This window comes from Colobus angolensis, unplaced genomic scaffold, assembly GCF_000951035.1.
Source record: "Colobus angolensis palliatus isolate OR3802 unplaced genomic scaffold, Cang.pa_1.0 Scaffold484, whole genome shotgun sequence".
NCBI classification, from domain to species: Eukaryota; Metazoa; Chordata; class Mammalia; order Primates; family Cercopithecidae; genus Colobus; species Colobus angolensis.
The window spans coordinates 584,379-595,898 of record NW_012118310.1 but is presented as its reverse complement, the minus strand read 5'-3'; the positions used below and the strand labels follow the sequence as shown (position 1 = coordinate 595,898).

The window sequence follows — 11,520 nt, the reverse complement described above, 5'->3', positions numbered from 1 at the left end:
TCCTGAGTAGCTGGGATTACAGGCGTGTACCACCATGCGCAGCTAATTTTGTATTTTTAGTAGAGACAGGGTTTCTCCATGTTGGTCTAGCTGGTCTCGAACTCCTGACCTCAGGTGATCCTCCCGCCTTCACCTCCCAAAGTGCTGGGATTACAGGCATGCGCCACTACACCCAGCTCCTTGAGGTTTTTAATCTCAAACCTGGCCACGCTGAGCCTCCAGCAAGTATAATGACAGTGTAGGTTTCTTGCCCCAGCACTGGTTCCTCTGCAGGTTCCTGCTCATGGGTCTGTACTCCAGGAATTTGTGGTTCTGTCCGTATCCTCTTCTCTGTATCTTCAACTTCAGATGTGACACTGTTCCCTGTGGCCTCAATTCCCTGAGAGATCTAAGGAGTTGTTGATTTTCAATTTGTTCAGATTTTTACCTGTTGTTAGGATGGAGTAATGACTTTCAAGCTCCTTCAATGCCAGCCCAGGGCCACTTTTCACATGTACCATGCCACTGAACACCGGGGGTGTTTTTCTCCAACCCTGAGGATCAGGATGTTTGTTCTGACAGAGGCATGGGAGGCAGCAGCTATCGAAGCATTTATGCCTCATGGGGTGAGCCATCTGCTTTTAGGAGTATAGATCTAGGCATGTCACATGGCTTTCCTTTTAAAACACTAATCCCAGCTGTTCAGAATGGTCTCCTGTTATGTCCTGACCAAAATGCTTACTGGAAACATTACCTCTTGCTTCCCCGGCAAAATACTAAGTCTAGGGTGATAGCCCCGAAGAGTCTTTTGGTTTACGTCCCTAAGCTCCCACTCTGCATGCCTGTGCAACCCACCCTCCATCAAAACCCTGGACACTACGGCTTGGGTGAGCTTCTCTAGTTAGCAGCACTTTGCTTGTGTTGTCACACCCTGTTGCTGAAAGAATTAACTGTGTCCCCACGCAGCTCCATGGGGAGGGGACACTTGGAAACTTGTGCCTGGTTTCCTCTGGACTTCGACCCATGGGTCTTTTCCCTCTGCTGATTTTAGTCTGTATCCTTTCGTTGTAACAAACCATAACTGTTCTGAGTCCTATGAGTCCTTCTAGCAAATTGTCAAGCTTGAAGGTGATCTTGCGGACCCTGACACAACATCATAACTCCATGGGGCTAAGCGTGAGCCGCAGCAGCCGATGGGGCTAAGCGTGAGCCGCAGCAGCCGATGGGGATAAGCGTGAGCCGCAGCAGCCGATGGGGATAAGCGTGAGCTGCAGCAGCCGTTCTCATGAATCCTCTTAAACGCTGATGCAGGGCAACACGTGAAAGGGTACCTCTGCTCCCAGCTGTGGTGTGGGACTGCGAAAGCCACAAAGGTAGGAATCACCATGAGGTTGTGCCCTCATACTATTAAGAAACAGACAGGATCTCTGAGTAGGTCCCATAACCACCCCAAAAGCAATTCTTGGCCGGGCACAGTGGCTCACACCTGTAATCCCAGCAATTTGGGAGGCCAAGGTGGGTGGATCATGAGGTCAGGAGATCGAGACCATCCTGGCTAACACGGTGAAACCCCATCTCTACTAAAAACACAAAAATTAGCAGGGTGTGGTGGTGCACGCCTGTAGTCCCAGCTACTTGGGAGGCTGAGGTGGGAGAATTGCTTGAACCCAGGAGGCGGAGCTTGCAGTGAGCTGAGATGGCACCACGGCATTCCAGCCTGGGCAAGAGAGAGAGACTCCATCTCAAAAAAAATAATAATAAGTAATTCTTTTCAAAAAATTGTTTTTGTTTTGTTTTGTTTTTTTGTTTTTTGGAGATGAAGTCTAGCTCTGTCGCCCAGGATGGAGTGCAGTGGTTCGATCTTGGCTCACTGCAACCTCCACCTCCCGTTCAAGCGATTCTCCTGCCTCAGCCTCCTGAGAAGCTGGGACTACAGGTGTGCACCACCACGCCCTGCTAATTTTTGTATTTTTAGTAGAGACGGGGTTTCACCATGTTGACCAGGCTGGTCTTGAACTCCCGACCTTGTTATCTGCCCGCCTCAGTCTCCCAAAGTGCTGGGATTACAGGCAGGTGTGAGCCACTGCACCTGGTTAAAAAAAATTAATTAGTTTTTAAAGACAGGTCTTGCTCTGTTACCTAGGCTGGAGTGCAGCAGCGTAATAAAAGCTCACTGCAGCCTTGAACTTCTGGGCTTAGAGTCAATTAAGAAGCTACAGGGCTGGGTGCAGTGGCTCATGCCTGTAATCCCAGCATTCTGGGAGGCCGAGGTGGGCAGATCTCGTGATCGAGACCATCCTGGCCAACATGGTGAAATCCCCTCTCTACTAAAAATACAAAAATTAGCTGGATGTGGTGGTGCGCACCTGTAGTCTCAGCTACCGGGGAGGCAGAGGTTGCAGTGAGCCGAGACTGCAACCCTGCACTCCAGCCTGGTGACAGAGGGAGATCCCGTCTCAAAAAAAAAAAAAAAAAAAAAAAAGCTACAATAATATAATAGACAATTCTAAAGGAATAGTGAGGAATACAATTCAAGAGTAATTTAAAAGTTAAATGTAATATATAGAATCAAAAAAGGAGTTAAGGTGCTAAGTGCCAGTGAAAAGTATAAAGAAACAAAATCTAATAGACCTTATTACACGGAATTAGAAAATCTCTGTGCATTGGCTGGGCGCGGTGGCTCATAGCTGTAATCCCAGCACTTTGGGAGGCTGAGGAGGGCGGATCACGAGGTCAGGAGATCGAGATCACCCTGGCTAACACGGTGAAACTCCATCTCTACTAAAAAAATACAAACAAAATTAGCCGGGCGTGGTGGTGGGTGCCTGTAGTCCCAGCTACTTGGGAGGCTGAGGCAGAAGAATGGCGTGAATCCAAGAGGCAGAGCTTGAAATGAGCCGAGATCGCACCACTGCACTCCAGCCTGGGCAACTGACCAAGACTCCATCTCATAAAAAGAAAAAAAAAAAAAAAAAGAAGAGAAAAGAAAAAGAAAACCTCTGTGCTTAAAAATGTTATAATAAAGACAGAAAATGTACATGCCAAGGGGATATATACGTGTGTGTGTCTGTGCTTATGCATCTATTTATGTGTGTATGTGTATGTGTGTTTATGTGTGTGTGTGTGTGTGTGTGTATGTGTGTGTGTGTGAAATAAACCAAAGAGAACAGTGGACAAAAGACAGGAACAGACCACACATATGAAGAGAAAAACAAATGGCCAACAAGCAGGGACAAATAATAGTCTTAAAGCCTCAAAATGGCAAATATAAAAATGAAGGCAGGAACGACCGCATGCTGGCGAGGGAGTGGTGACAGTGGCATGTCAGAGCCAATGGGAACAGCTCACAGCAGGCCCACCAGGTCAGATTCCACCCAGGAACAGTGATGAGCTTCAGTGTTCATAACCTTCACCAGGTAACTGCATTTCTCAGAACGTACTCAGAGGAAATGATCAAAGATTGAAACTAGTAGGCCTTACAAAACCTAAAAAGTTAGCACCAGGTGGCCCTAGATAGGGTCTCACCCTGCCTAGATAGGGTCCCACCCTGCCTCGATAGTGTTCCACCCTGATAGGGTCCCACCCTGCCAATTCCGGGAAACAACCTCATGAGGTCCCACCCTGCCAATTCCAGGGGTCTCACCCTGCCTCAAAGTTCCCGGAATTATCAACTCCAGGAAAGAACCTCATAAGGTCCTGCTCTAACCAATTAAACCAAGACCCCTTGCTCAGGCTATAGCTAGACACAATCATTTTACGCCTTAAGCTTTGTTTGAATTTCGCGCCATAAGCTGTGTTTGAACTTGTGTTAGCATATATAAACAGCCTGTAACAAGCAGTCGGGGTCCCAGGACCAACTTAGAGCTTGGGACCCTAGCGCGCTAGTAATAAATAACTCTCTGCTGTGAACTTCGTGTCGGTGATCCTTCGCGACGACCCCTGCCCAGGAGGGAATCGAGAGTTCGGTTCCAACAGAACCTGAGGGTCATTTTTATTATGATTTTGTAATTTTTAAAAATTTTCTCCAATATACATATAAAATTTATAATCAGGGAAAAGTTTTTACATACATAAAAGAAAAACATCAAGACTCCAATATAAAGAGGGACAAAGGACATATTCAAATATTTTTCAAAAAGAAAGATCAATAGGCTGGGTGCAGTGGCTCATGCCTATAACCCCAACACTTTGAGAGGCTGAGGTGGGAGGATCGCTTGAGACCAGGAGTTCAATACCAGCCTGAGCAACACAGTGAGACCCCTCTGCTCCTCGAAAAATTTAGGTGGGCATGGTGGTGCACACCTGCAGTCCCAAAGTCCCAACCATTCAGGAGGCTGAGGTGGGAGGATCACCTGAGCCAGGGAGGTTGGGGTTTCAGTGAGCTGTGATCACACCACTGCACCATGGAAATAACTTCAACATCCAACAAAAGAGTATCTAAGAGACCAGAGAACACTGTGCCTCTGTTTAGAAGTATAACAAGGAGAGTTTAGATGCTCAGAAAAAAAAAAAAATTTGCTACAAAGCTAAATGGGGAAACAAGATAAAAACTACAGATAGGCTATGTTTAAAATAATGCAAAGTTCTATATGAACAAAGCAGAGGGTAATGTATCAAAGTGCAAAATGCAGTTTTATTAAGAATTATGGGGATTTTATTTTCCATAAGTCCACATTTTCTGAACTGTGGTTATTTTGCCAGCATAATTTAAAAAGCATACTGAAAGAATTTCATAAATGATAGCACTCCATACAAATGTAAAGTATTATCACCAAGGGGGCAGCTTATTCTTGCTTAGGACGGAGTAGAAATAACATTCATTCAAGATTAACTCTGTCTTCCTATCTCTGAAGAGTGTCGGGATGGAGAGCCACCTTTTCCAGGGTTTGTACAACACCTTCATGTGGGACCACCATGGAGCCCGTCTCCCTGGGCTTCAGCTCCCCCTCTTCAGTGGATGCTGGGAGGGGCTTATTCTGTGACCTGGGCTGGTGACTGGTGCTACATAGTGAGAAGCCCTGCAGGGCAGCCTCACCAGGCCAGGGTGGCCTTGCCCAGCCCCAATCAGTGAAGGGGAGCCTCCAGACACATCTCTCTTGATGTCGTGCCCATCTTTCCTGGATGCACTGGGCACTGCCTGGGAGTTCCCAATTTCTCACCAGGGGCTAAATGGCAAGAGGTGATGTTGGCATGTTAGGATCTGGCTACAACGATGCTGGGCCATGCTGTGACAGCTGTGGGAACACCCCTGACTGCAGTGTCACTAACACACAGCTCTGCAGTAGAGCTATTTACATGAGGTAAGTCCAGGAAACTCACTTTTTCCAAATGCCCACCACCCAAGATTATTCTCCTCTCTAGCAATATAATAATGTTCACTGGAAAGTAATGCTATTCATAATTCTTGTTTTATTATTATTATGAAAATAATAGTTTATGGAGGAAACTCCTGATTGAAGCCATGTCAGGAGTTCGTCCGAGGATACAACAGTTGATATACCTCCTTTTTATTTCACACAGGGTCTTGCTTTGTCACCCAGGCTGCAGTGTAGTGCTGTGAATCATGACTCACTGCAGCCTTGACCTCCCAGGCTCAAATCATCCTCCCACCTCAGCCTCCTGAGTAGCTGGGACCACAGGGACACGCCACCACATCTGGCTAATTTTTGCATTTTTTATAGAGACGAGGTCTCACCATGTTGTCCAGGCTGGTCCTAGACTCCTGGGCTCAAGCGATCCCCTTGCCTTGGCCTCCCAAAGTGTTGAGATTACAGGTGTGAGCCATGGCACCCAACAATATCCCTTCTTCTTATTGGCAAGAAAGATCTTTCCCCTCGTCAACAACTTCCAGGTCCATCAAGGAAAACAGGTGACAGGACTACCTCAAATGGCTCTCAACTTTCCTCCTGGAGTGTGGCCCTTCTGGGGAGGTGACTGACTTTTACTAAAAGAGGCACCCTGGCATGCAGACCTGATTGGGGTGACAAGGCAAGGCTCCCACACCTGGAGGAAGGTGGTCTGGATGTAGGAGCCAGGGAGGATCAGGGTGCTTTCCTCGTTGAGTAGCTCCGAAAGCGACTACTGACACCAAAGCACATCATGTTAGTTTCGAGGTTTGCTTCCCAGGGAGAAATTCCTGCCAGCTCGGGGCGGAACGACACACAAGAGCTTTGCCACATCCAGCGCGTCGATGGGGTCCACGTCCCTCAGCCCAGCATCCCCTGCACCCAGCAGGCTGCCAGGCACATAGTATGTGCTGAGCAAGTGTTTGTTGAACTGGATGGCCAAGGGCTTCCCCTGGCTGTGCAGCCTCTGGTGCTCAGTGAGGTGCGAGCTCCAGTTGAACATCTCCCCACATTGTTCACACTTAAACGACTTCTCCCCGGAGTGGATTTTCTGATGTTTAATGAGACAGTGGTTCTGACTGAAGGCTCTGCCACACTCGCCGCACTTGTAGGGCTTCTCACCAGTGTGGATGCGCTGGTGCACGATGAGGGACGAGTGGCAGCTGAAGGCCTTCCAACACTGGCTGCAGTCGAAGGGCTTCTCGCCTGTGTGGATGCGCCGGTGCACGATGAGGTAGGCGTGGGAGCTGAAGGCTTTGCCGCACTCGTTGCACTTGAAGGGCTTCTCGCCGCTGTGGATGCGCCTGTGGACGAGCAGGTACGCGTGGCAGCTGAAACCCTTTCCGCAGTCGGCGCACTTGAAGGGCTTCTCGCCCGTGTGCGTCCTCTGGTGGAGGGTGAGGCGCGAGCGGCTGTTGAAGGCCTTCTCACAGTCGCTGCACTTGAAAGGCTTGTCCCCGCTGTGGATCTTCTCGTGCACGGTGAGGGAGGAGTGGCAGGTGAAGGCCTTGCCGCAGGAGCCGCACTGGTAGGGCTTCTCGCCCGTGTGTATGCGGTGGTGGCGTGTGAGGTGCGTACGCTGGTTGAAGGCCTTGCCGCACTCGCCGCACCGGTAGGGCTTCTCGCCGGTGTGCACCCGCAGGTGCATGCTGAGCAGTGAGCTGCAGCTGAAGGCCTTCTCGCAGGCGCTGCACTTGTAGGGCCGCTCGCCCGTGTGGATGCGCTGGTGCACGTTGAGGGACGAGTGGCAGCTGAAGGCCTTCCCGCACTCGCCGCAGAAGAAGGGCTTCTCGCCCGTGTGAATGCGCCGATGCTCCAGTAGGTTGGTGCTCCAGGTGAAGGCCTTGCCGCACTCATCGCACTTGTAAGCCTTCTCCCGGCTGTGCCAGCGCCGGTGCAGCGTGAGGGAGGAGCTCTGGCGGAACGCCTTCCCGCATTCGCCGCACACGAACTCGCCTTCCCCAGCACCCGCCCCGCGCTGCCGGCGGGCCTGGGGGAACTTGTGCGGCTCACTTGGCGTACAGGTGTTTTCTCCCGCACAGAGTCTAGCAGGAGCCTTGGTTCTGCCCTCAGTCGCCTGGACGTTCTTGTGTGTGTCCAGCAAGCGTCCCCTCTCGGGAACGCGTTGCTGGGCGAAGAGGGGACACCTAAGGGGGAATTTCTCTACAGGGACGTCCCAGACGATAGCATGTGCAGGCGCCCAGGGCGCAGCCTGACTCCTCTGCAGAGCACCGGCCTGGCGCCCCCACGCCTGCGCCCCGCCCAGGGGCCGCTCCGCGATGGGCTCCTGGGCCGGTTCTTCCTTGCAAATGCCCTGCTGTTGAGAGAGCACCGCCTTCAGCTCCCATTCTGTAAGATATTGAAAGTGATTTTCTGTGAGCAAGCGGAAACCTGGCCTAGAATTCAGATTTGAGAACTGACCTGGAGATGCAGATAAGCCCAGAAAAGAGGAGAGGACACCAGGGCCAAGGCTGGAAGGCGCAGGCAGAGAGAAGGGAGAGCCCAGGATGAGATGTGCAAGCAAGAGCGGGAAGAAAGGAAAGGAAGAAAACGCAAGGAACTACCAGAGAGCAAAGACCGGGAAAGGTGGAGAGGCCAAGGGAATCCCCGAAGGAGCAGCTACAAGCACCAAGGGGGCTGAGAAAGGGGCAAGCTCGGGAGCTGGTGATCAGGATTACACTTATTCACAGACACGTCGGCTGACCGACTGCTCTGTCAATACCATGGCAGGTGTTCGTAATACACAGGGCAAATACAAGTTTTTTTTGTGTTTGTGTTTTTTGAGATGGAGTCTCGCTGTCGCCCAGGCTGGAGTGCAGGGGCGTGATCTCAGCTCACTGCAAGCTGCGCCTCCCTGGTTCACGCCATTCTCCGGCCTCAGCCTCCCGAGTAGCTGGGACTAATAAATGAATTAAAAATTGTCTGTGGTGCCAAAAGGAAAAAAGGGCCTCCCACACTCCAGCGCTTCCCTTTAGAACACTGGGAATTGCAAATGCTTTCTCTGAGACGCATGCAAACCTTTTCAGAAGCGAAATGACCCTAGTCCAAGAGTCCAGTCCAAGATGTAACTTCCTGCTTGTCAAAAAGGTACAAGAGGCTGGGCGCGGTGGTTCTTGCCTGTAATCCCAGCACTTTGGGTGGTCAAGGTCGGCGGGTCACTTGAGCCCAGATCAAGACCAGCCTGCGCAACACAGACCCCACTAGAAAAAATACAAAATTAACCAGGAATGATGGCATATGTCTGTAGTCCCAGCTACTCAGGAGGCTGGGGTGGGAGGATCACCTGGGCCTGGGGAGACTGAGGATGTGAGCTATGATCATGCAACTGCACCCCAGCCTGGGCAATAGAGACCCTATCACAAAAATAATAATAATAAATAATAAAAACCCAAAAAGCTGTACTCTTCCTTTAGGTGAAGACAGTTGTCCTGTGTGCTGGGTTGGATCTGTCTCCTCTGTCAATGGGGGATGTTTCTTTCTCTCCTGCACACCACATCTGGTTAAACACTTATTCGATAAGAAGGCTGTCTTTCTTTTCTATCTCTATAGCAAGGTTTTCTGAGCTGGCAGGAGATTTTATTTCTAATTCTGTCCTCCCCAGGCTTAAAAAGGGGCATCTAGTGCAGTGGGCAGAGCTGCACGGTGGTGCTGCCCATGGCCCCAACCCATCCCGAAGGGCAGGGCAAGTGGAACTGGCCATGGCACACATGGCAGGTAGCCAGGTGGAGAGCGAAAGCATGTGCAGAGGCTCAGAGGTGAGACAGTAAGATGAAGACAAGATACGCAGAGGCAGGAAGGCTGAGAAGTGACCCTGGCAAGGTGGATGGGTTTGAGGTGACCAGATGCCTGACTCAGAGGGCAGTTGGGGAAGAAAGGCCTTTTGCACAGAGGGTGACTTGATCCTGTGGTGTCTTGGTAGGGGGCGGGGAGCGCAGGAAGCAGGGGGCAGGGACAGAGTCTTGCTCTGTTGTCCAGGCTGCAGTGCAGGGGTGCAATCACGGCTCAATGCAGCCTCCAACTCCTGGGCTCAAGCGATCCTCCTGCCTTGGCCTCCCAAAGTGCTGGGATTAGATGTATGAGCCCCTGTGCCTGGTATAATGGTTTGTCTTGAAGGTGGCTTTGGTGGTGTGTGAGGAGGTGGGAGTGAGCAGTTAGGGAGGCCAGTTAGGGAGGCCATCTGAATAATTCAGGTGAAAAATGGCAACTTCAGACTGGTACCAAGGCTGTGAAAATGAACAAGAAGCAGCAGATCTGAGAGCCCCTGAGGAGCTAAAACTGCTGGCTCTAGCTGTTGACTGAAGGTGGCAAGAGAGGAAATAGGGGAGAGGATGAGACCACAGCAAACACCCAAGCCAAGGATGGACGGTGGAAGCTTTTGCAAAGACAGGGACAGGAGGAGGAAGGTCCAGTTCCAAGTCTGGTCTTAGACATGCAGGCAGAGGCCCACGAGATGGTCAGTGACACAGAGCTGCAGCTCAGCTGGTGTTGCTATAGTGTAGACCATGCTCACACCAAGTGAGAGGTGAGAGTCTAGGGAAGGTGCACAGAGCAGAGAGAAGAGGCCCAGGCCAGAAAAAAGTCGTTTTGGCAGCAACAGGGCCAACAACACAGCAGGGCACATACATCTAGGGGATAATGTGCAATCAGTAAATATCACGTAAGGATGCTCACTATGCCATGGCCAGTGTGGTAGCCAGACTCTGACGTGCGTGCTGTGTTTCCAAGGGTGCGTAAAGCTTTATTTATTTATTTTTTGGAGACGGGGTTTAGCTCTGTCTCCCAGGCTGGAGTGCAATGGTGCGGTCATGGCTCACTGCAACCTCTGCCTCCCAGATTCAAGCGATTCTCCTGCCTAAGCCTCCAGAGTAGCTGGGATTACAGGCGCCCACCACCAGGTCTGGCTAATTTTTTTTTTTTTTTTTGAGATGGAGTTTCACTCTTGTTATCTGGAGTTACCTCCCGGGTTCAAGCAATTCTCTTGCCTCAGCCTCCCGAGTAGTTGGGATGACAGGCATGCGCTACCATGCCCGGCTAATTTTGTAATTTTAGTAGAGATGGGGTTCTCTATGTTGGTCAGGCTCGTCTCGAACTCCTGACGTCAGGTGATTTGCCTGCCTTGGCCTCCCAGAGTGTTGGGATTACAGGTGTGAGCCATTGCACCCGGCCATGTGTAGCTTTAGAAAAGTCTATCCGCACACAGAGGAACGGCCCAGAGGAATCAGTGACGTGGTCAGTTATTAGAGAACAGTTATCTCTGGGTGGAAAGATTATGCAGGATTTCAATAACCTTTCAGCCTCATTTTCAGTGTATTCATATACGAATCAAACAAAAATATGAATTTTTTAAAACCTGTAATTTTGTCAAAGAGGACAAAGCAAGCATCAGAGGCTGGGGTGAGAAATAAAGACCAGAAAGCTCGGGCTGCAGCTGCTGTTGCAGGTTGGGGCTGGGTGGTGTGTGGCAGCAGAGTGGGTATGGAGAAGGGACTGCCTTCCCCGACCCCTGTGCTCTGTGTTCCACAGCTTATTGGCTGCCTTTCCCACAGAAAGGTGTTTCTCAAGCTTTCTAGACACCTAACACGCTCAGCAGTCACTGTCCAATAAATTAAGCTGAAATTATTTAATTCACTTATTCATCAACCAACTCAGAAGAGAAGTCTACAAAAAGAATGTTGGAGAAGAAAAACAGACCACCTTCTGCTCAAGACCCACCCCGGTCCCAAGATGGCAGATGGAGGGCTGCCATCTTGGCCACAACCTAGAAGCCCTCACTGATGTTGACCCTGACCCTGATGCTGGCCCTGACCCTGATGCTGATGTTGACCTTGATGCTGATGCTGACTCTGACACTGATGCTGGCCCTGATGCTGATGCTGACCCTGATGCTGACTCTGACACTGATGCTGGCCCTGATGCTGATGCTGACCCTGACGTTGATGCTGATGCTGACCCTGATGCTGATGCTGGTCCTGACCCTGATGCTGGCCCTGACCCTGACGCTGATGCTGACCCTGATGCTGATGCTGACCCTGACGCTGATGCTGATGCTGGCCCTGACCCTGATGCTGATGCTGATGCTGGCCCTGACCCTGACGCTGATGCTGACGCTGACCCTGACGTTGATGCTGATGCTGACTCTGACACTGATGCTGGCCCTGACCCTGATGCTGATGCTGACTCTGACACTGATACTGAC

The 11,520-nt window shown here is 50.7% G+C and overlaps 1 protein-coding gene across 6 annotated transcripts in view; it reads right to left on the bottom strand.

Annotated features, from left to right (window-relative positions):
• Positions 1–4,584: 4,584 nt before the first annotated feature.
• Positions 4,585–11,520, bottom strand: part of ZNF74 (zinc finger protein 74) — a 17,944-nt gene continuing 11,008 nt past the window's right edge. For all 6 annotated transcript variants that reach the window (XM_011959169.1, XM_011959168.1, XM_011959171.1 and 3 more), the window contains one exon: positions 4,585–7,673. In XM_011959169.1, the coding sequence (XP_011814559.1) occupies positions 6,082–7,673 (1,592 nt within the window). In that variant the 3' untranslated portion in view covers positions 4,585–6,081. The remainder of the gene's footprint in view (positions 7,674–11,520) is intronic.